Consider the following 25,521-nt stretch of genomic DNA (forward strand, 5'->3'; position numbering starts at 1 on the left):
CTCGTTTAAGAAATACATTAAGTGGGATCACAACGTAGGTGCATTTATTCTTTTGTAAGCAGTATGTCCTGACATCCTTCCAGTCAGACCACACAGATCTGCTTTAACGACTGCAATACTTTTTTTTTTTTACAGCACACAGGTGCCATTTATTTATCCATTTCCCTACTGATGAGCCTTAACACAGCTTCAAATTTTTCAGTATTACAAGCTATGTTGCAAGCACTGGTTCTCGGGCAATTATCTAATCAATCACGCACTTACTGCAGGCTCACCATGTGCCACGCACTGTACTCAGGGCTGGGGATTAACAAAACAGACCCCTAAATATAGCTTTGAGTGACCGAAAGGGTGCATTTTCTTTTTTCAAGAGGGCCAGACAGGCTGAAGATCGGTCTCTCTTCAATCCAGGAGGCCGAGGAGTCCGCCGGGGGGTCTCCCCGGGTGTCAGAAGGGGGGGGCTCAGGACCCCTCGCTGCCGGCGGAGCCGAGTGGATCGCCTGAGAGCGCTTTCCGCTCCCGCCCCGCGCCCACGCCCCGGGTCGGAGGCTGCGGGTGCAGCTTGCAGTAACCAGAAACCGCTCCTCGCACACCACGAGCCGGGCGCCGGGCGCCGAGCAGTGCGTGGGCGCAGGTCCGGCGGGGCGGGGCCGAGCGGCGCGCGACCCTCCGCGCGCTCGGGGAGGTACAGACCCGGGCGGCCTCTCTGGCCCCCGCTCCCGCGGGCTCTATGACACCGCGCTGGCTCGCGGGACGGGGCGGGGTTGGCTGAGGGGGGAAGAGATCACTCCAAGCCGTACGTCTCGCGGTGAGCTGCGCCTTGAACTCTCTCGCGAGACGTAGGAAGTCCCGCGCTTGCGCGCTGCGGTAGCGCCTGCTGGCCTGGGCAGGTCCGCCGGCGTTTGTGTGAGGGGTGGTCATCTGTGCGGAGGCCGCTACGCTCCCCAGCGACCTCCCAGGGACTCGCCATCATGAGCAGCACCTTAGCGAAGATCGCGGAGATCGAAGCCGAGGTAATGGGCACAGCTGGCGCTTCACTCTCCCTCGGAGTGTTCTTTCTTAGGTAGCGTTGCTCTTGCCCGTACTTTGTTCAGCCGCGTCAGGACCGGGCCTGCGTTCTCCTACTCCCCTCAGCCGGGCGCCGAGCCCCCCGACTCCCCTCAGCCGGGGCCCGCGTTCCACACCCCTGCTGCTTGGTCAGTGCCCCGTTCTAGTGTTCGGCTCCTGTCCGAATATCGCTCTTCTCAGTCTTCTTTTCTGTGAGCAGCACAGCCCCCCCACCTCCTCCCTCCTCCAGCCCTGACCCGCTCTCGCACCCCAGTATCTTTCATCATCTCCCAGAACCCGTCCCCCTTTCCCCAATCTCTCTACTCGGTAGACCGCGTTTCCCAGAGTATTGCTCCTAGGAATGGATCTGGGATAACATCTGCGGTAGCCTGTTGATTCCACCTGAACCAGCTGTGCTTCTGTTGTCTGAAGCTCTCAGTTCTTTAAAATCTGGAGAGTGGTGACCTTGTCAGATGGAGCATACCACGTACAAGCGGTAGAGAAGGACTCCGCAGCCGAGTTTCACTCTGATTTGTGGATGTTAATTTCAGTGACCTTGGTTGGTCTGTCCCTTCTACTTTGGGCCTCAGTTGACCTCTTTGTAATGAGGGGAATGGGCTGGGTGATGAAGAGGGTGAATTTTGACTCCAACTCTGACTAAAATGGGTATATTGACCTCAGATAGGATCTAGAAAAAAAATCATTCACAGTTGGGAGAGCATTCATTCTGGATATTTTACCCTGTAAGAACTGCTTCTGATTTATAACTGTGATTCCTCCCTTGCAGATGGCTCGGACTCAAAAGAACAAGGCCACAGCACACCACCTAGGGCTGCTTAAGGCTCGCCTTGCTAAGCTTCGTAGAGAACTCATTACCCCAAAAGGTGGTGGTGGTGGTGGGCCAGGAGAAGGTTTGTGTTTTTCTTCAATGTTGGTGTGTTTTTTTGATGTAATTTCTTTCAAAATAATACAGGTGTATGGTTTAAAAAGAACTTTAAGCTGTCATATAGAAAAGTGTAGATGTGTATTTTCTAATCCTAAATTCTTGAGTGTGTTTAATTCTGCTGGTTTCAAAGGCCAATGAATGTTGTCTAAGGGATGAACTAGGGTTTTATACTGTATTTTTTTTTTTTTAAGTTTATGTTTTTTACACACAACGTGGATCACGAACTCAAGATCCTGAGATTGAGATTTACGTGCTCCTCCAACTGAGCCAGCCAGGCACCCTTGTGTATATCCCATGGTGATCCAAAATAGGTTTTCATTGGTTTACAGGAATACATAAATACTGTATTCCTAGAGGAGGGCCACGAATTTGGCTTTGACGTTGTTTGAGGCCATTATTTAAAAAAACAAAACAAAAACCCGGTCAGTCACACAGTTTTTTTTTTTTTTTTTTTTTTTTTTTAAAAGATTTTTAAATTTATTTATTCACGAGAGGCAGAGATATAGAGAAGTAGGCCCCCTGCAAGGATCCCAATGCGGGACTCGATCCCAGACTCTGAGACCAGGGCCTGAACCGAAAGCAGGCGCTCCACTGCTGAGCCACCTAGACATCCCTCCCACAGAGTTTGTAAGACAAAAAAGAAACCCATTTTTCTCTTATTTAATCTTTTAAAAGCTTTTATTTTTTACTTAAATTTGTTTTTAATTCTAGCATTGATTTAACATAGTGTTGTATTACTTACAGGTATACAGTATAGTGCACAATATAGTGATTCAACACTTTCACTTTTTTTTTTTTTAAAAGATTTTATTTATTTGAGAAAGCGCGAGTAGGGAGGGCCAGAGGGAGAGGGAGAAGCAGACTCCTCACTGAATGCAGAGTAGGGTTCAATCCTGGGACTGCAGGATCATGACCTGAACTGAAGGCAGACACTCAATTTTTTTTTTTTTGTTTTTTTTGTTTTTTTTGTTTTTTTTTTTTTTTCAGACACTCAATTGACTGAGCCACTCAGGCACCCAGTGATTCAAGGATTCTATACATTACCCAATGCTCATCACAAGTGCTCTTAATCTCCTTCACCAGTTCACCTGTCTCCCCACTCACCTCTCTTCTAGTGACCATCTGTTTGTTCTCTATGTTTAAGAGTCTGATTTTTTTTTTCTCTTTTTGCTTTTGTTTCTTATATTCCAATTAGGAAGAAACTCATTTTTAAAATATTTATTTGAGAGAGTGTGTACACATACAAAAAAAGGGGGGTTAGGGACAAGGACAAGCACAGAGGCTGATATTGAGCTCAGACTCTTAACCCTAAGATCATGAGCTGAGCCAAAATAAAGTCACCTGGCAGCTTAACTGACTGAGCCACCCAGGTGGACCACCCATTTTTTAGATCAGTTATTATATAATCTTTGAGTCTTAAATTCTGTGCGTACTGGAAAGGTGTATGACAGTGTAAGTAGAGGAAGAAAGTTTCTAAATAAATATTCCGGGATCCCTGGGTGGCGCAGCGGTTTGGCACCTGCCTTTGGCCCAGGGCGCGATCCTGAAGACCCGGGATCGAATCCCACGTCGGGCTCCTGGTGCATGGATCCTGCTTCTCCCTCTGCCTGTGTCTCTGCCCCCCTCTCTCTCTCTCTGTGTGACTATCATAAATAAAAATTAAAAAAAAAAATTCCATTGAACAATGTTAATTGCTATTTTGTGTACTTAACCTCTGTAGAGGTAACCTGTAGAAAGTTTGAGAAATATATCCTAGATGGGTAGACTACCAGAATGTGAAAGGAATTTCATGAATCTCAACACTTCAAGAGATAACTTTCCTCTTCTTTTTGATATTTATTGATGTTTTAGGTTTTGATGTGGCCAAGACAGGTGATGCTCGAATTGGGTTTGTGGGTTTTCCATCAGTGGGGAAGTCAACACTGCTTAGTAACCTGGCAGGGGTATATTCTGAGGTGGCAGCCTATGAGTTCACTACTCTGACCACTGTGCCCGGTGTCATCAGATACAAAGGTGCCAAGATCCAGGTGAGTCAGGCCTGCAGGCCACAGAAGGGAAGAAATCCATTGTTTTATTCATTTAAAAAGCACTTATTGGAAGCGTTCTGTATGCCAGGCCTGATCTTTGATCTGTGAGGCCCCTCCTGCCTAGCAAGGGAGATAGAGCAGTATATAAAGACAATAATACAATGGGATAGTGCTTGTTAAAACACAGAGAAAGAAGGGACCGCTTTTTCACCTAAGGATATTGGGGAAACGTCTGGTAACACTAGAAAAGCTTCATGTAGAAAATGGCAGTGCAGATGGGTCTTGAAGTTCAAGTAGAATTTCATCAGCTAGAGAAGGTAAAGGGCAGTTTCAGGTAGCCATAGTGGTAAATAGCTTGCTGTGGTGCACGCTGTAGTGTAGATAGGAGTGATAGAAACCGAATCAAGAAGAGTAGGTTGGAGCTGAATTATGAAGGGCCTTGTGTGCCTGGTAAGGAAGTTGAATTTTATCTTCTATGTAGCCAGGAACCGTCAGAACCTTTTTATTTTTACTTATTTATTTTTCATCAGAACCTTTTTAATAACGTGGTAAGATCCTTTTTATCTTTCATTTTTTTACTTTTTGATAAGTTCCTTTTTATTTTATTTTACTTTTTAAAAGATTTTATTTATTTATTCATGAGAGACACACAGAGAGAGAGCACAGATACAGGCCGAGGGAGAAGCAGGCTCCATGCAGGAAGCCTGATGCAGGACTCGATCCCAGGTCTCCAGGATCGCACCCTGGGCCGAAGGCGGCGCTAAACTGCTGAGCCACCCAGGCTGCCCGATAAGTTCCTTTTTAGAAGATAATTCTTGTCTGTGAGGCCTAATGAAATTGGTGTTTAGAAAAGTTGTTCGTAGATAGGTAGTGGGTTTAGGGCTCCCAAGTGAAGAGTCCCTTTGGGTTTGAAAGAAGGTGTATGCAAGCTTTAATAGGTCATACTCTTGTTGGCTGCACAGCTAAGAAAGCAAGATTCTGAGTTCCATGGCATTTGAACTTAGGCTGGAAGTTCCCAGACCTTCTCGTTTCAAATCACCCTAGTGTCTCAGGAATTATTTCCTAACACCTCTTCTTGTCCTGGTAATTTTTTTATTAGGCCAAAAGAAATACTGAATGATTCCATCATTAGGTCCAAACAACTTAAATATTTATGTCCTTACAACCATAGTTATTTACCAATGGGATGTGTGCACTGTTGGAAACCATATCAGTTCTCAAACCTTGGAATCAGATTGGAAACCACTACATATGTCACATTGGTTTTTGTGTGGCGCTTTTTATTATAGCAACTGGTAAAAAATCTAACTTCCCAGACATTTGGATATGACATAATTGAAAGCAATGTAATAGGATGTAATGTTGAAATTGTGAGCTAGGGCAGCCCGGGTGGCTCAGTGGTTTAGCACCGCCTTCAGCCCAGGGCATGATCCTGGAGACCGGGGATCGAGTCCCACATCGGGCTCCCTGCATGGAGCCTGCTTCTCCCTCTGCCTGTGTCTCTGCCTCTCTCTCTCTCTGTGTGTCTCTCTTGAATGAATAAATAAATAAAATCTTTAAAAAAAAATTGTGAGCTGTGTGGAGCTAGTAGTTCTTTCATTGTCTGACATCTATCAAGAATTGCTGTTTCTTTTCTTTTCTTTTTTTTTTTTTTTTTTTAATTTTTATTTATTTATGATAGTCACACAGAGAGAGAGAGGCAGAGACACAGGCAGAGGGAGAAGCAGGCTCCATGCACTGGGAGCCTGACGTGGGATTCGATCCCGGGTCTCCAGGATCACGCCCTGGGCCAAAGGCAGGCGCTAAACCGCTGCACCACCCAGGGATCCCTCTTTTCTTTTCTTTTCTTTTTTCTTTTTTCTTTTTTTTCTTTTCTTTTCTTTTCTTTTCTTTTCTTTTCTTTTCTTTTCTTTTCTTTTCTTTTTTTTAAGATTTTATTTATTCATGAGAGACACTGAGAGAAAGGCGGAGACATAGGCCATGAGAGAAGCAGGCTCCCTGCGGGGAACCTGATGTGGGAGTCTATCCCAGGACCCTGGGATCAGGACCTGAGGCAAAGGCAGACACGCAACCACTGAGCCACCCAGGTGCCCCAAGAATATCTGTTTCTCTTGAAAATTTAGGATATCTCATGGCACCCTTAAGTTCTCTGTGGTGCCCAGAGTACCTTGGCTTGTTCTTTGAGAACTATTAGTGTAAGCATCTGTTTTCCCTCTTGCCGAACTACACAATGAGTTGTGAGGTGCATTCATGCTTTTTCATTAATCTGAAGTAGGAAAGGACCAGTGTCCTGGTGGTATTTTCAGTGTTTGTTTTTTTTCCTGCCTATGCAGAGACTGTTGGGGCATGGGCCTTTCAGGTACTCCTGTGTCCAAAATGTATATAACTAGAGTGAGGATGCTTAGGCATATATATCTGGACCACTGCTTGATGCCGTCTGGTTTTAGCGTCTTGGTGATAATCACAGTTTTGGCAGCTCCGAGAATAACTTCTTTCCTGATGAGATGCTGTTGATACCTCTTTCAGGGCTTTGAAGTATATCAGAATGGGAGCTACTTAACCCTCTCTTTTCTTGTCTTTCTCCTAAAGCATTCATTTCAGTGTCTCCTGACCTTTTAGGGGTTCCCCCCCCTTTTTTGCATGATGCTTTCTTTTCTGCCTCTGCACTCTTTCCTCCCCTTCTGACTTTCTCCAGAAACTAAGTTAAGGTGTACATAGCAGGGTGAAGATGACCACTCTTGAATGTTCTTTAAATAGCTGTTTTGTGGCAGAGCACTCATCTGTGAAATGGAGGGAGAGGTATACAAAATTAGAACCATTTAGTAAGAATTAATATGGAGGGAGATTTCTGGTTTTTTGTTATGAAGGATGTGCCTAAAAATGGAACGGTACCTCTGAGGTAATGAATTACTGTGTCTGGAAGTGTTTAAGTAGTGACTGAATCACCACGTATTGGGGATGTTCTAAAGAAAACTGATTTTTCACACAAGTAGAGATTAGCCTGCAAGGTGGATATTCAGCTTCAAAAATATTTATGGGGCTTATTTTCACCTTGCTTGGGTCCCTAGGATTTGTGTTTTCCTATATAAATAATTGCACATTTAACTTAACTGCTTTAATCTCTAAAGGCATTTAGTTTGAGTTAGTTTAACATTGAATTCTTAAAATCTACAGTTTCACGATTTAAAGAAATATTTATCTTTTGGATCTAATATGACATTTAGATGCATAAAGCACGGGTTATTTTATTGAATGAAATTTAGTTGCCATGTCTACAGCTATAGCACCCTGAATGTGCCTGACACTCTCTGGAATTTAGTTGCTATGTTTAAATAGTTCCATGTAACGTTAAAAAATCTTTCCCTGTCAAGAAAAGCTAAATTTAGGTTGTTTTTACTTTTGTAGAGGCTTCAATAAATTTTCCCGTTTTCAGTTGCAGTAGTTAGAAAACCTGTGCTGTTTTTTCTTACACTAGGAGAAATATGGTCTTTTATAGCCATGTTCTAGGTTTAAGAGTTTTAGATTATCCAGATGGATTTTCCTTTTTGAGTTCTTGATAACATTAACGAGGCTTAACATACACTAAAGCCTTTTGCTGATGATATATATATATATATATTTTTTTTTTTTTCTCAGCAGTTCTATATATATAGCAGATACATGTGTAGCAGAATGGAATTTACTAAGTGTTAGAAATAGATTCTAGAATCTTTGGGAGAGTTGAAGAGCTATTAGACTCTAGACTTAATTTCTAGGAACAACTGATGATGAACTTTTTGTTTTTTCAGACATCTTTATTGAGGTATAATTCACATACAATAAACTGCAGATAAAGTATACAGTTTGGTAAGTTTTGACATAGCTATATACTGGTGAAAACATCATCATAATTAAGATCATGAACACACCATCCCCAAAAGTTTCTTCATGCCCCTTCCCTCCTGGTTTCCTTCATCTCCAAGCAATTACTTATTTATGTTTTATTACTAAGATTAGTTTATATGTTGAATTTTACATAAATGAGACCATGTGTAAATATAAATGTATTCGCTTTTGGTTGGCTTTTTCTTTTTCTTTCTTTCTTTTTTTTTTTTTAAAGATTTTATTTATTCATGAGAGAGACAGAGAGAGAGACAGAGGCAGAGACACAGGCAGAGGGAGAAGCAGACTCCATGCAGGAGCCGTGAACATCCTACATGATCACAGAGGTAGTATCAGGAATAGATTAAGATTGAGGCAGTCATCACTAAACTACAGACCTTATTCAGATATATATATATGTATTTTTTTAAGATTTATTTATTTATTCAGAGAGAGAGAGAGAGACAGAGACACAGGCACAGGGAGAAGCAGGCTCCATGCAGGAAGCCCGACGTGGGATTCGATCTCGGGTCTCCAGGATCACACCCTGGGCTGCAGGTGGCACTAAACCGCTACGCCACCGGGGCTGCTCCCTTATTCAGATATTACCAATTTTCCCACCAATGTCCTTTTCCAAGATTTTATCTGGGATCATCCCACGTTGCATTTGTTCTTTTTCTTTATTCTCTTGCCATCTGTAATAGATACTCAGTCTTATCCTTTAAGACTTTGATGCTTAAAAAAAAAAAAAAAAAGACTTTGATGCTTAGAGTATTGATTAATTGTTTTGTAGAATATCCCTCAGTTTGGGTTTGTCAGATGTTTTCTCACAATTAGACTGAGGTATTATGTATTTTTGTCAAGAAGACACGAAATGATGCTGTATCCTCAGTGTATCTTAGAGAATTCATGACGTTGTATGTCTTAATTGGTGATGTTGACCTTCATTAGTTGGTTAGGGTGGTATCAGCAGGATTTCTCTACTGTAAAGCTACTATCTTTCTTTCTTTTTTTTAAATTTTCATCTTTCTTTTCGTAGTTAAATACCTTGGGGAGGTACTTTGAGAAGATATAAATCCTATCTCTCAAACTTGCCCACTCATTTTAGCATTCATCTGTGGATCCTATCTGCAGCAGTTATTCTGCTTCTTGACAAATGGTGATTCTTTTTCTCTTTCTTACTACATGTTACTACATGTTATTAATTTACCTATTTATTCGATAATATGTACCAGTGTGGGTTTGTGGATATTTATTTTATGGGTTATAATCCAGTATTGCCATTATTTTATTGTTTTGTTCCAGCTTTGACAATTAGGAATTCCTTCAGGTTGGTTCCCATGTTCTTTCCATAAGCCCCCATCTTTGTGAGTGTTTTCTTATTTGTTGGCATGACATGATGTTCCATGCTAATCTTAGGTTTTTCCCTACTCTGGCCCTGAGGTCAACCACTTCTAAAGGAGCTCTAAGTTTTTTTTTTTAAAGATTTTATTTATTCATGAGAGACAGAGAGAGAGAGAGAGAGAGGCAGAGGGAGAAGCAGGTTTCCTACAGGGAGCCCGACGTGGGACTTGATCCCGGGTCTCCAGGATCACTCCCTGGGCAGAAGGCAGGTGCTAAACTGCTGAGCTACCCAGGGATCCCCCTCCAATTTCTTTTATTAGAAAATAGTGATTAGAAATCAAGATCTGGTGTGTTCATTACTTTCCATGTATGTATTATGTGTAAATCAGTGTAACTAACGTTTCCAAGACAGGACTGATGTATTCAACATAAATTATAAAAGGGTAGCTCAGTTTGGTGTATTAGTCTTAGAGGATATAACATTATTATGTAGTGAAGAAGAGGGAGGAACTTTGAGTAGGCTTTTGAAAGGAAAAGTTGACTAAGTGCCTCCTGAATTAGTTCTTTTTCATTGTGTTTATTTATTTAATTATTTTTAAAATTTATTCATTGTAAGTAATCTCTACACCTGATGTGGGGCCCAGACTCAAGACTCCGAGATTGAGAACCAGCCAGGTACCCTCATTGTGGTTTATTTAGTGGGAAGTATGTTTGTATAATGTCAGATAGACTTAAAGCTAAGACTAATTAGAAAGGTTTTCTTTATTCATGAGAGACATAGAGGCAGAGACACAGGCAGAGGGAGAAGCAGGCTCCCTGCAAGAAGCCTGATGTGGAAATTGATCCTGGATCCTGGGATCACGCTCTGAGCTGAAGGCAAATGCTCAACGGCTGAGCCACCCAGGCATCCCAAGCTAAGGCTAATTTTATTTTATTTTATTAATTTTTAAAAAAGATTTTACTTATTTATTCATGAGAGAGACAGAGAGAGAGAGAGAGAGAGAGAGAGAGGCAGAGACAAGGCAGAGAGAGAAGCAGGCTCCATGCAGGGAGCCTGACGTGGGACTCGTCCCGGAACTCCAGGATTACACCCTGGGCTGAAGGCAGATGCTCTACTGCTGAGCCACCCAGGCATCCCTAAGGCTAATTTTAAATGATGTTTTGATAAGCTCTGTTCCTGGTTCATTCATGTGGATAATTCAAGATTGGCCATATAGTGGACCCTTGGTATTTTCAGATTTTATATATGTTCTCAATTGTTGTCAGTCGCCTCTAATAGTTTGTAATTTTGCTGAGATGTGCATTTGAATTGTGTGCTATGAAGTTGGTTTTTATGTTCACATTGTTATGTACATACACTATGACTTCTATGAAGTTTTCTGTGAAGTTTTACCTTTACTGCATTATCTGGGCAATTAAGCAGTCATTTTTCAACTGAGGACACACATCAGAGTCAGCCATGGAGCCTTGTGAAGTACAGATCAATATATGAACCCTACTTTGTCCTTTTAAGTTAGAATTTGTAGGGATGGATGAATTGTTAATGGTTTTACAGGTGATTATTATATGCTCACCTGGAATGGCTGCAGAAACTTTTGTGAATTGAGGGATTTGGAGGGTTTGCAAAAGCTCTTAATGTGTATTTTGTGACTATCAAGATCCATTACCTACATTAAGGAATTGGTATGGAGGCTCAACCTGAAAAAAAGGGACTATTAGAAGGTAGGTATGTATGTGTATTTATTTAGAATAGTGGAGGGATCCCTGGGTGGCGCAGCGGTTTGGCGCCTGCCTTTGGCCCAGGGCGCGATCCTGGAGACCCGGGATCGAATCCCACGTCGGGCTCCCGGTGCATGGAGCCTGTTTCTCCCTCTGCCTGTGTCTCTGCGCCTCTCTCTCTCTCTGTGACTATCATAAATAAATAAAAATTAAAAAAAAAAATAGAATAGTGGAGAGGAGCAACAAATAGTGGTGAGGGAGAGCAACAATCTTAAGTAGGCTCCACGTTGAGTGTGGAACCCAGCATGGGGCCCAATCTCACAATCCTGAGATAATGACCCGAGCCAAAATCAAGAATTGGACACCTAACTGACTGAACCGCGCAGGCACCCCTAGAAGAGATTAATGCAGAATAATGGGTTTGGCCCTCAGAATGTGAGTTATAATCTTACTTGATTTATTAGGACTGTGATTTTGGGCAAATCAGTTAACCTCTGTGAACCTCAGCTGATATCTCAGAGTTGTTAGGTATTTTAAACTAGGTAAAATATAAAAAGGTATATAAAAAACCTAACATTGAAATACATAGTAAAAGTAATATTCAAGTTATCAGGAGGTTGGATTTGGATCTTTTATACTTTGGATACTTGAAAAATCATTCTGTTTCACCTGTTCAGATTTGTGGCTTCTTTTTTCCTTCTCTCCTTACCCTGTCCTTAATTTTGCAGCTCCTGGATCTTCCAGGTATCATTGAGGGTGCCAAGGATGGGAAAGGTAGAGGCCGTCAAGTCATTGCAGGTGAGTTGTCCAAGGCTACCAGCCTGGGATATTATCCCTTTATTGAGTACTATTTCTTTAGTTGGAGACTAAAGACCCTGGACTTAGACCTTGGACTTAGAGATTTTATCACAGTGAAGGGCATAGTTTTACTTGACTTCTTACTGGAATAGAATGTCAGAACTTGAAGGGACCTCAGAAAATAACAGTCCAGATCTCCATTTGAGGAGAAACACTAAGAAAAGGAGAAGTGAAGTGCTTTAGTCCATTGTCGCACTGGTTGTGGTTATTTAAAGTAAAATATTATAAAAGGCTAATCATAAATTGGCAACAGTCCACTACTCTACCTTTCCTCACTTCCACTGTCATTCCCCATTGGCAACTATTATTAACTTTTCAGCTGTTCCTTTTGTTATTTACCTTCAGATTTTCAAATATTGTGCTTATATTGCTATCTCACGATTAATTTTAGATGTCATCTATTGGTTTCATGTTATGGTGGAGAGTTAGCTTTCTTATACTCTATACCTTTTTACCCATTTTTTTTTTAATTTCATTTTAAGTAATCTCTACACTCAACATGAGGCTCTCACTTAAAATCCCTAGATAAGAGTCACATGCTCCACTGAGCCAACTAGGTGCTACCCACCCCCCTGTTCCTTTCTTTCAAACAAATTATATCAAAATTTTTAGTTAACTTATCAGTTACAGTTTACATTATTATGTATCAAATATGTAACTTTTGTTCAGTGCTAAGATAGGTGGAATATTATGACTTGGTTTCTTTTCTCTTAAAATCTGTTTTTGAAATTTGTTTTTCATGTAGTGGTTTCTTTTTTTTTTTTTTTTTTACTGTATGTGTTTGCTAATATTTTTCAAATGTTCTTTTTTTTTTTTTTTAAGATTTTATTTATTTAGGGATCCCTGGGTGGCACAGCGGTTTGGCGCCTGCCTTTGGCCCAGGGCGCGATCCTGGAGACCCGGGATCGAGTCCCACGTCGGGCTCCCTGCATGGAGCCTGCTTCTCCCTCTGCCTGTGTCTCTGCCTCTCTGTCTCTCTCTGTGTGGCTATCATGAATAAATAAATAAAATCTTAAAAAAAAAAAAAGATTTTATTTATTTATTAATGAGAGACACACAGAGAGGCAGAGACACAGGCAGAGGGAGAAGCAGGTTCCGTGTGGGGAACCCGATATGGGACTCGATCCCGGGACCCCAGGATCATGCCCTGGGTCAAAGACAGGCACTAAACTGCTGAGCCACCCAAGGATCCCTGTATTTTTCAAATGTTCTAAGAGATCAAATGCCCATCAGTCAGTGTTTTTCTAGATAGTTAAATAATAGCTTCAAATACAATCTTACTGATTTCATTCTTTCCCCACAACCCTGGCAGTATCCTCCTGTGCCCTCTTTTCTTGCTTTATTTTATATTTTTTAAAGATTTTATTTATTCACAAGAGACAGAGAGAGAGGCAGAGACACAGGCAGAGGGAGGAGTAGGCTCCATGCAGGGAGCCTGATGTAAGATTCAATCCTGGATCCCCAGGATCACGCCCTGGGCTGAAGGTAGCACTGAACCACTGAGCCACCCGGGCTGCCCTCTTTTCTTGCTTTAATCTGGATTGGTTGCTTTCTAGATGAGCACTGTCCAATAGAAAAAATGGTCTGAATCTGTGCTCTCCAGTATGGTAGCCCATAGACACGTGTAGTTATTGAGTGCTTTAAATGTGCCTAGGGCAATTGAGGAAGTGAATTTCAAATTTTATTTCATTTTAATTAGTTAATATTTTTAAAAATGTAAACTAACCTATGTTGACAGAAAGCAGATCAGTGGATGAATTGGAATCAAGGGGAAGATTGATTTCAGAGGTGATGGAAATGTTCTGCATATTGCTTGTCTGTGGTATTTATACAGATATATAATATATGTTTTTTTTTTTTAAGATTGTATTTATTTATTCATGAGAGACACAGAGAGAGAGAGAGGCAGAGACACAAGCAGACTCCATGCAGGGAGCCCGACATGGGACTCGATCCTGGGGATCCAGGATCAGGCCCTGGGCCGAAGGCGGCACTAAACTGCGGAGCCACCCGGGCTGCCCTATGTTTGTCATTAAACTGTATTTAACACGGACACTATTTGTTTTTTGTAAATTACACTGATAAGATATATTTGTATATATACATGATAATGCTGACAGTAAAGTTGACGAAAAATATGCCAAACAGATAGTCTTACGTTTTTAGAATTTTTATTATTTTAAATCTGACTTTTTCAGGGATTTAAGTTATTGCCTGGTTTTTGCCCTCATTCTGACTTGTTTTTCTGCTAGTCTATCTAGAAGTTAACATATCTTCTAGTTACACCAGTGGAAAACAAGGCACACGTTGTATATTGACTTCTGGCATAGAATTTGGTAACCTTAACTTGATGTGTGTCTGTGTATTTATTAAAAAAATCCTTTGTCTTAATGGAATTCGACTGCCTCCCTCTCCCCAGCTTTTGAGTATTTGGCTTAGTAAAATCTGTATTGAGCTGTGCTTTGTATAAATTATTTTTTCCATTCTTCAGTGGCCCGAACATGTAACTTGATCCTTATTGTTCTGGATGTCCTGAAACCCTTGGGACATAAAAAGATAATTGAAAATGAGCTGGAAGGCTTTGGCATTCGTTTGAACAGCAAACCCCCCAACATTGGCTTTAAGAAGAAGGATAAAGGAGGCATTAATCTCACGGCCACTGTAAGTGGAGGGGATATGGGCCAGGCTTCTGAAGGTACTGGGGTAGAGAATAGATCGAGGTATAGGGATGTTGAACTTTGGAAATCACCTGGCTTCTGCCAGCACTAACTGAGGTAACGAAATGACCTTGTAGTGACTGACAGATAGGAAAAGAATTAATCTCAGCCTTAATTTCATTTCTTCTTTTGGGTTATTTGATGTGGTATGGGACCAGCCTTCATGAAGTAGATGGCTGCTAATATCTTGTGTTTTCATTTATTTAACATAACACAGATTTATAGAGTGCCTATCATGTGCCAAGCATTCTTTTAGGCTCTTGTTTGGTAAGGGAGTAGGTTAGAAGAGAGAGCAAAATAGACAAAAGTCTCTGTCCATACATTCTATGTGGAAAAGTAGTGAACAAAACTAATGAGTTAATACAATATATTAGATGATAAATCTAAGGACAAAAACAGGGAAAAGAGTGTTGGTGGGAGAGTTGATTAGAGAAGTCTTCACTGAGGTGACATGAGGGAGTGAACAAAAGGACTGTCTTGGGGAAGAACATTCCATGTAGAGGAAACATCCAAGTGTAAAGCCCTGAGAGGTACAGCATGCTTTTGCATGTTTGGGGAATAGCATAGTGAGCAAGTAGGAGAGTGGTAAGAGATGAAGTCATAGCATAGGACCATACATGCTTTTACTTTGCAAAAAATGGATAACTCTTGGTTGGGTTCCAATTTATGGAGTGAGCAGAATTTGATTTAGGTTTTGGTGGAATCAGTCTAGTTTGTTGAGATGAGAAAAGATTGAATTGGGTTAAGAACAGAAGAAACCAAAGCAGAGAAGCCATTTAAGAGGTTATTAAAAAAAAAAAAAAGGGGGGGGGTTATTTCAGCAATCCAGTCAAGAAGTGATAGTTTTCAGAGCAGAGTTGTAACAATGGGGGAGATAAATGGTTGATTTATCAAAAGATTTTGAGAGTAGCTGGGTAGGAATTACTTGTGGATTGGATATGAGTTGTGAGAGAGATGACTATAAGTTTTTTTTTCCTGAGCTAGAAAAATAGACTCCCATTACTAAAATGGTAAGACTTTGAGTAGGATGGGGTTGGAGAGGAGGGGAAGATTAGGATGTTCAGTTTGAGATGCTAGTCAGACACCCAGTAGGTATATGAGGAATTATCTAGGCTTGGAGAGGTATACATTTGGTGTTTAGTAACTCTGGAGCCATGAGCTTATCTGAGATAACTAGGAAATGAGTATAAATAGAAAGTAGGTTCAAGGATTTCGCTTTATGTTCCCTTCAGTGATTAGAGGTTGGGAGATGGGAAGAATCAGCAAATAAGACTTTTTAGACAAAGAAGAAAGAAAATCAGGAAAACCAGTTTCTTTACTTAGTTTCCAAGATTGGAGGAGTGATCAACTCTGTCCAGTGCTGCTTGCTTCTAAGTCATATAATTGAAGATTGAGAATTTCCTGTAACATTTAACATTCTAGAAATCCAGATGATATGACTAGCACAGAGTTAAACTGTCCTGCTGAGGAGATCTTTCTCATTATCCTTTCATAATGTTTAAATTTGAACATTTAATGTTTAATATTTCTGTATTTATTTGCTAAGGCTGCCATAGTAAAGTACTGTAGATTGGGTGGCTTAAACAATAGATACTTTTTTTTTTTAAAGATTTTATTATTCATGAGAGACAGAGAGAGAGAGAGAGAGAGAGGCAGAGACACAGGCAGAGGGAGAAGCAGGCTCCGTGCAGGGATCCTGATGAAGGACTTGATCTCGGAACTCCAGGATCATGCCCCGCGCTGAAGGCAGGCGCTAAACTGCTGAGCCATCCAGGGATCCCCTACTTATTTTATTTTAATTCTGGAGGCACTAGATGTCTGAGATCAAGATATGAGCAGGATTGGTTTCTTTGAGTTCTCTACTTGGTTTGTAGATAGCTATCATCTTCCTGTGCCTTCACATGGTTTTCCCCTCTGTGGGTCTATATCCTAGTCTCCCTTTCTTGTATGGACATTAGTGCCACTTGAATTAGGGCTTATCCATATGACTGATTTCATTTTAACGTAGTTACTTCTTTAAAGACTCTATCTTTAACCCTCACAGTTACATTCTGAGATACCTGGGATTTAGGAGGTCAGCATATGAATTTGGGTAGGAGTGATTCAGTCCCTAGCATCTTCATTCGAGTTTGGAAAGATTAATAGTTTTGAAGTATTTTCTAATAAAAGTCAATTACTCTCATCCAGAATAACAGACTTTAGAAATGAATTTTTATATCTTAGGATTATCCAGGTATAATGATAAATACTCCTGGGAGATTTTTTTGCTCTGTGACCAGTTACTGTCTTCTCTGCACATTCAGTGCCCTCAGAGTGAGCTGGATGCTGAGACTGTGAAGAGCATTCTGGCTGAATACAAAATTCACAATGCTGATGTGACGCTGCGTAGTGATGCCACAGCAGACGACCTCATCGATGTGGTGGAAGGAAACAGGTACTGACCAAGTGTATGATCTGGTGTCTGAATTTGAATTTGAAGCCTTATAGTGGAAACAACATTGGATTATGAATCTGTAAGACATTGATTCTAACTCTAGGTCTGCTACTATCTCATAATAGTGGGCCTTGGTTTTGTTAGCTGTAAATTGGAGGGTTGGTTTTAATTTCTGGCATCCTTCTTTGCTCTGAAATTTGATTACGATGGTCGAATTCCTCTTTTCTTTTCTTTTCTTTTCTTTTCTTTTCTTTTCTTTTCTTTTTTTTCCTTTCCTTTTTCCTTTTTCCTTTTCCTTTTTCCTTTTCCTTTTCCTTTTTCCTTTTTCCTTTTTCTTTTCCTTTCCTTTCCTTTCCTTTCCTTTCCTTTCCTTTCCTTTCCTTTCCTTTCCTTTCCTTTCCTTCCCTTTCCCCTTCCCTTTCCCCTTCCCTTTCCCCTTCCCTTTCCCCTTCCCTTTCCCCTTCCCCTTTCCCCTTCCCTTTCCTTCCCTTTCCTTTTTCCTTCCCTTTCGTTTCATCTATTCATGGGAGACACAGAGAAGGAGAAGCAGGCTCCAGGCAGGGAGCCCCATGTGGGACTTGATCCCAGGACTCCAGGATCACACCCTGGGCCAAAGGCAGACGCCCAACCACTGAGCCACCCAGGCATCCCTAAATTCCCCATTTCTTTTTTTTTTTTTTTAAAGATTTTATTTATTTATTCATAGAGACACAGAGAGAGAGAGAGGCAGAGATACAGGCAGAGGGAGAAGCAGGCTCCACGCGGAGAGCCCGACGTGGGACTCGATCTAGGGTCTCCAGGATCACGCCCTGGGCTGCAGGTGGCGCTAAACCGCTGCGCCACCGGGGCTACCCAAATTCCCCATTTCTATTACTTTTTGTGAATTAGTCTGTCCCCTACCTAAGCTGTGTCATAAGATGGTGAAGAGAGTAGTTCTCAATCTGCTCTCCCAGAATCCATCTGAGAAATTCTATAGGGTACCTATAGAATTCAGAGCATGCTTGGCTGTATATGTTCTAAGGGTAACCTAAAGATATAAACCTAAAGATAGCCAAAGGCAGCTAAAGTACCATGAAAAACTAGTATTAGTATTTTAAATTAAATAATAATTTAAGCCACTATTAAAGTTTTTCCTGGCATTTGAGCATAATATTTTTTTTTAAAAGCTTATTTATTGGGATCCCTGGGTGGCGCAGCGGTTTGGCGCCTGCCTTTGGCCCAGGGCGCGATCCTGGGGACCTGGGATCGAATCCCACGTCGGGCTCCCGGTGCATGGAGCCTGCTTCTCCCTCTGCCTGTGTCTCTGCCTCTCTCTCTCTCTGTGAGACTATCATAAATAAATAAAAATTTATAAAAAAAAAAAAAAAAAAGCTTATTTATTTATTTATGAGACACACAGACTGAGAGAGAGAGGCAGAGACATAGGCAGAGGGAGAAGCAGCCTCCTGGCAGGGAGTCTGATGTGGGACTCCATCCTGGATCCTGGGATCACGACCTGAGCTGAAGGCAGGCGCCCAACCGCTGAGCCACCCAGGTGTCCCATGAGCATATTTTTTAATTGCTTTCCTGTTTATTGGATGCATTTATTCGATTCTCATTTGAAAACAAAAGCCAATTCTTTGAGTTAGGCATTGTATAAGTGAGGCAATTGAAGCCTGAAAAGTTGTGACTTGCTATAAATTAATAGTAACCTCAGCTGCCGTATTGATATGGACATTAGGATTGTGACATTGTTAGATGTTACATTTTTTATTTTAAAAATTGAATATATTATTAAAAATACATTTACAATTCATAAAACAACTTTGTGGGAAATTGACTCTGAGACTTGCCCAAGGGATTTAGATCTAGGAAGTAACAGAGCTGGGAGTAGGTTTTTGTGTGATTCCAAAACTTGTGTTCTTATGATGCATCTCAGTAATTACCTGCATGGTTCAGACAGGGTTTGAGTTTTGTTACATCTCAACTCATAGTTCACTTTTTGGACATTGTACTTTATTTTGGTAGGAAGCCTTTTGGGGGCAGGGTTGAGGGGTTGATCTGCTTTTTATGATGCTTTTTATGAGTCTCTGATTTGGCGTTCTGGGCTTGGAGATGCTCATAATCGCACTGACAGTCTTTTCAACAGCTCCAGACTAATGTCCTATTTTTCTTCTATTTCTGTAGAGTTTATATCCCTTGTATCTATGTGTTGAATAAGATTGATCAGATCTCCATTGAGGAATTGGATATCATCTATAAGGTGCCTCACTGTGTACCCATTTCTGCCCATCACCGCTGGAATTTTGATGACCTATTGGAAAAGATCTGGGACTATCTGAAACTAGTGAGGATGTAAGTCTTCGTGGAAAGGTCATATGGTTGTAGGAATTAAAACAAAGTGTCCTAAAATGATACTATCTGGAGCTCATTAACACAGTTTGTCTCATTTTGGAGATATAAATAAATAAATATCTGCTAGGCCATATTGAGGGCCTTCTTCCTTAATTGGAGGTTATCTGTGTCTGATCTTCTCAGGGGTGATGGAGGGTTGATTTGCATTCAGTACATTAAGCATTCCAAGAAGTAGGAAACCTCTGCTCCCTCTTTGTTCTAGTTACACCAAACCCAAAGGCCAGTTGCCTGATTATACATCTCCAGTGGTGCTGCCTTATTCCAGGACTACAGTGGAGGATTTCTGCATGAAGATTCATAAAAATCTTATCAAAGAATTTTATCATGGGCATGTAGTGCCTTCTCTTCCCTGTGGGCTACTGATTCCACAAACTAGCAATTCTTAGGGTAGCATTAAGAAAATGGCATCAGGGGGTTGCTAAAATGCTTGCCTGGCTAGAATTCTGCAGTGTCTTCCTATTTATTCATTCATTCATTTGAGACATGGGCAGAGGGAAAAGCAGGCTCCCTTTGGGGAGACTCAATCCCCGGCCTCCAGGATCATGACTAAGCCAAAGGCAGGTGCTCAACCCTGAGCCACTCAAGTGCCTCTTCAGTCCTAAAACCATGCTAAATTGGAGCAAGAAGAGCTTTAGAAGCCTTGTCAGGTCAGGATGGCTGACAGTACACGGCTCTGATTTTCTCTTGTTAATTAGTTTCCCTCTTGGCAAACATAAACGTCAATTCTTCTTGCCAGCATCATACTGGCCTCCTGTGGGTGCTGAGACCCCCTGTGGACCTTAAGCATGGGTAAATGCCCCTAAATCTCCTACATATACTTTCATTGCTGTTACAGGCTGAAAGAAATTTATAACATCTTATTTTGAGCTAATTGAGCTAATTTTATTTCATTTTTTATTTTTATTTTTTATTTTTATTTAAAGCTTTTATTTATTCATGAGAGACAGAGAGAGAGAGAGGTAGAGACACAGCAGAGGGAGAAGCAGGCTCCATGCAGGGAGCCCCACGTGGGACTCTATCCCAGGTCTCTAGGATCACGCCCCGGACTGCAGGCAGCGCCAAACCACTGTGCCACCGGGGCTGCCCTATTTCATTTTTTAAAGATTTATTTGAGAGAGAAGTGTGCTTGTACACACATGGGTAGGGAGAGGGACAGAGAATCTCAAGCGGATTCCTTACCGAGCACAGAGCCTGACAGAGGGTTTGATCTCATGACCTTGAGACCATGACCTGAACCAAAAGCAAGAGTCAGATTCCCAACCAACTGAGCTACTTTAGGCACCCCTGAGCTAAGTTTAGATTTACAGAAAAGTTGAAAAAATAGTGCAAAGAATTTCTTTATATCCCTCACCACTCTTCTAACATTATCAGCTCACATAACTATAGTAATCAAGAACAATTTTTTGCCCATCAATTGATGAATGGATGGAGAAGATGATGTGTATATACATACAATAGAATATCAGCCATGAAAGAGAATAAAATCTTGTCATTTGCAATGACATGGATGGAGCTAGAGAGTATTATGCTAAGTGAAGTAAGTCAGAAAAAAAACCATATGATTTCACTTATATGTGGAATTTAAGAAACAAATGAGCACAAGGGGAAAAAGGAGAAAACAAGAAATAGACTCTTAATTATGGAGAAGGAACTGATGGTTGCCAGAGGGGAGATAGTTGGGATGGGTGGGATAGGTGATGGGGATTAAGGAGTGCCCTTGTGATGAGCACTGGGTGAAGCATGTTGAATCACTGTATTGTACGCTGGAACTAATACAACACTGAAGTAACTGGAATTAAGATAAAAACTTAAAAAAAAAAATACTTGTTTCTGATCCTGAGAATACCGAGAGTGAAGACCTTTATTAAACTTCACATTCCTTTCATCGAAAATAACTTCTAAGTGCAGGTGCTAATTTCCACTATCCTCAAACTGTTAAGTTTTGGCATATACTTGAATCAGTGAAGGAGAGTCTTGTAAAGTTAAATATTTTCCTTTTTCAAACCTTAAAGGTTTCTTTTTTTTTTTTTTTTTTTTAAGATTTTATTTATTCATGAGACAGAGAGAGAGAGGCAGAGACACAGGCAGAGGGAGAAGCAGGCTCCATGCAGGGAGCCCGATGTGGGACTCGATCCTGGGTTTCCAGGATCACGCCCTGGGCTGAAGGCAGCACTAAACCGCTGAGCCACCAGGGCTGCCCACCTTAAAGGTTTCTGTATAGCTCTTGCCTTCCATGGTGGCAGAACACTGACGCCTCTAGAGTTGTAAGTTAATGAGGGAATTAAATGAGAAGGGAGGAAAATGTTTTGGAGAAGAGACATATCAAAGCAGTTAGAATTTTATTTGGTCACTGTTTTTGTTTTATTTTGTTTTGTTTTTTTTTCCCCATTATGGAAGAAATAGCACTTTAACTATCTTAATAGAAAAACATGTAGCGGGCAGCCTGGGTGGCTCGGTGGTTCAGCGCTGCTTTCGGCCCAACGTGTGATCCTGGAGACCCAGGATCGAGTGCCACGTCGGGCTCCCTGCATGGAACCTGCTTCTCCCTCTGCCTGTGTTTCTGCTTCTCTCTCTCTCTCTCTCTGTCTCTCATGAATAAATAAAATCTTAAAAAAAAAAACAAAAACATTTAGCTTCAGGCCTACTAATTATGACACTTGTCCTTGTTGCATTCCATTTGTGTCCTTGAATACATGCACATCCTTTGATCATTATGTATTTTCTGTGTTAAAAGAGTCACATCATGTAATCACTTTTTTTTCCTATTTGTTGCTACTTTACATAGTTTTCTTGACTTCACACAAAAACTTTTCCTTTTTAATTTCTTTAATCTGAGATTCATGATAATAAGGCCTTTGATATGTTTTGCTGCATTGCTCTCCAAAAAGGGCTGAACCTTTTTACATTGCCAGCAATAAAATGGAAGGCACTGATGTTAAAGCAGGCGTTAAATATGATTGTTAAAAACTAGTTTTCTGGGCAGCCTGGGTGGCTCAGTGGTTTAGCGCCGCCTTCAGTCCAGGGTGTTATCCTGGAGTCCCGGGATCGAGTCCCATGTCAGGCTCCCTGCATGGTGCCTGCTTCTCCCTCTTCCTGTGTCTCTGCCTCTCTGTGTGTATTACGAATAAATAAAATCTTTAAAAACAAAACAACTAGTTTCCTAGTTCAATATTATAAAATGGTCACGTGCATTTATCTTGTTAATGCATTGAAAAATTTTATGTGTGTTTTATTAATGCTGTTAGTAAAATGCTGTTTTATCTTTTTTGGCAAAGTGAAGTGTTCAGTGTTTTTTTTTTTTTTTTTTGAACGTAGATTTTCATCACTATTTTTTGAGATTCACTTATTTATTTTAAAAAGAGAGTGTGAGGGTAGAGGGGTGCAGAGTTCTATGTGGGGCTCTGTCCCACAGCCCTGAGATCACTACCTGAGCCGAAACCATGAATCGGACTGTGCCACCTACATGCCCCAGAACATAGGTTTCTAAAGATGTTTTGTTGCAAAGGCAATATAATAACAACGTGGCTGTCATTTTCTTTCCTTTGGTATATAGTTCTTAGCCTCTGTGAGACAGATCTCAGTATCCTGTTAACCAATTTCCATCACTAGCCCAACGTATTTTTAGTATTGGAGGCCTATTGATAAAAATTCATAAATGCTAAAAAATCAGGAGAACATACCAGTTAGGGTATCTTGGGAGGGAGAATTTTCCTAGCATGACTGAGGAGGAGGGCCCTATATTTATTAGTACCCATTGATGGTTTTAGTAGACCCAATAAAAACTGGTATTTATAATAGTCTATAACTGATATTGTAAGAATCAATTTCCAATCTGAATTATTTGAGTATTTTTCTATAACAAACCCATGCTTTCTTCTTTTAATTTTAAACTAGTCACATTTCTCATTTGTGTTTTTTTCTCTGATTTTGCTAAATTGGTTCTGGAACAAGAGGAACCGCACAACTTCCAAAAGTGTTTGCCACTTTGCATCTGAAGGCTCCATTGTGCTGTACTGCAGGGGAAGCTAATGCCTTTGGGCTTTGAATGTGGTCCTTGACTGGGGAAAGGGGATGTTGCAAGCCTATGGTGCTTAAGAGCTGGAATGCTAAATCTACGCAGAAAGGTGGCACCCAGGTAGAGTAGAAGCTAGGTGATTATTTACACTGACTTTTTTTTTTTTTTTTTCTCCCTTCCATACAGCGCTTTGGTTTGGGGTCTGTCTGTGAAACATAATCCTCAAAAAGTGGGTAAAGACCATACGTTGGAGGACGAGGATGTCATTCAGATTGTGAAGAAGTGAAACCTTCTGCCCATCTGCTGGGCCAACCATAGCAGCTTTTCCCGTGACCAAGCACCCTATCCCAAACCCCTTCCGGCTTTGGCAGCCAGTGGATCAGGATTCAGGGGAGGGAGATGGAGGCCCTCAAACTGGAACTTTACTTGTCTTATCTTGGTGTCCCCTTATAAATTCAACTGCATAAAGGACCTGGTAGGCCAGCCAGCTATGTGCAGCTCATGTGTCATTGTCAGAATTTGTTTGGGGATGGACTGAATGAGGATGGGTATATACAGTGAGGTAGCTGCAGAAGGGGTTACTTGGGAGCCTGGTCTTAGATGTGAAATGGATTAAAATGTGACTGCAATATCTCAGTTGATGTTTAGTCCTGGGAAACTCTTCTAACTGAATGTGGCTTTCACTCTTCTCAAGTGGTCTTTCACAGGTGATACTGGAAAGAGGAAGGACATGATGTAAATTAACTGAATATTCCCTGCAAGGCTAGCCCATATCGGAGATAGTGTTGTGTGGCAGTTGTAAAGTACTCTGGCCATACACATCAAAAGTTTGAAATGTGTGGCCACTTATAATTAGCTGTGAAACCCTGCATAAATTACACAACCTCTAAACAGTTCGTTTTATCCTGTAACGAGATAATGCACTTACCTTTTATTTATTTTTAAATGTTTTACTTTTTTTTTTTTTTTTTAAGATTTATTCATGAGAGACACAGAGGCAGAGACACAGGCAGAGGGAGAAGCAGGCTCCATGTAGGGAGCCCCATGTGGGATTCGATCGCGTGACTCCAGGATCATGCCCTGAGCCGAAGGCAGACGCTCAAACGCTGAGCCATCCAGGCGTCCCTGGCACTTCCCTTTTAGAGTGGAGTTTGTTAGTATCAAGGGAGAGGGTACTTGTAAAATCCTTAGCACAGTATCTGGCATGTAAATACTTAGTGAATGTTGGCTCTTATCTCTGGTCCTTTTCCTTTATCTGAACAGAGCAGGTTTGTGTGTAAATGTGTACGTATGGAGGTGTGATGTTAGAAGGAAAGGTGGTGTCAAGACTGTTTAGGAGGGTACTAAGGACATAATGAGATGTTTTGGGCTGGGAACAGGAATATAAAGGAGTCACCCCAATACTGGGAAATTGGTAAAGCAATCTTTGTGCAGTAGACTGGGTTAGTGAGAATAATGGCAGAGGGAAGGTGTAGTCATGTATGTACAGAGAAGTCTAAACTTGGTAATTGATTGACTTGCTCTTGAGTGAAAAAGAAGTGAGATAATTTCAGTGTGGATTACAGGGACAATAGAGAAGGGTAGTCCCTTAGAAAATCAGGAACGGAAACAGATGTGCAGCAAGACAGAGTTTGATTTTTAGATCAAGTGAGCTAGCACTTCTAGCAGGTTGTGAGGGATGGGACTGTGGGATTATCCACATACTCAGCCTTTTCCAGTACTTGTTATTCATGCTACCTTAGTAACAATTGTTTTTCTGATCGTCTTCCTGGAGCTTGGGTTTATTAGCACTATCTCCACCAAGGAGTTAAGCCTAGTATCCCCATCACTTTGCAGGATATAGACCTTGTATCACTGGTGCATTCATCAGAGAGGCCATAATCTAGAGCCTACCCAAGCTCTTAGAAAAACATTGGCTTTCTGAGCTACGGGATTTCCAGCAAGGCTTGCTCTCCAGCCAGAGCAAATTCTAGGTTTCGGGGAAATCCTCATGCTCAAATTCACATCATTGAGCAAGAATTTAGCACTGCTAGGGTGTTGGGTAGAGGAGGTTATTGAAATCTAGTTCATCAAGGACCTCAGGATGTGCTTTGAATAGGCCTTGCTTCCATCATTCAGCATCCTCTCCCTTTGTCAGTGGCCCCCTGATACTTGAAGAG

The 25,521-nt window shown here is 41.2% G+C and overlaps 1 protein-coding gene across 1 annotated transcript; it reads left to right on the top strand.

The window, feature by feature from the left end:
* Positions 1–841: 841 nt before the first annotated feature.
* Positions 842–23,993, top strand: DRG1 (developmentally regulated GTP binding protein 1). The gene is made up of 9 exons (XM_072803339.1): positions 842–1,013; positions 1,835–1,958; positions 3,845–4,020; positions 11,673–11,742; positions 14,294–14,463; positions 16,823–16,953; positions 19,120–19,287; positions 19,550–19,675; positions 23,549–23,993. The coding sequence occupies exons 1-9, from the start codon at positions 972–974 to the stop codon at positions 23,646–23,648; spliced, it is 1,107 nt and encodes a 368-aa protein (XP_072659440.1). The 5' UTR covers positions 842–971; the 3' UTR covers positions 23,649–23,993.
* The last annotated feature ends 1,528 nt before the right edge of the window (positions 23,994–25,521 follow it).

Source organism: Canis lupus, chromosome 27, assembly GCF_048164855.1.
Source record: "Canis lupus baileyi chromosome 27, mCanLup2.hap1, whole genome shotgun sequence".
Taxonomy (NCBI): domain Eukaryota; kingdom Metazoa; phylum Chordata; class Mammalia; order Carnivora; family Canidae; genus Canis; species Canis lupus.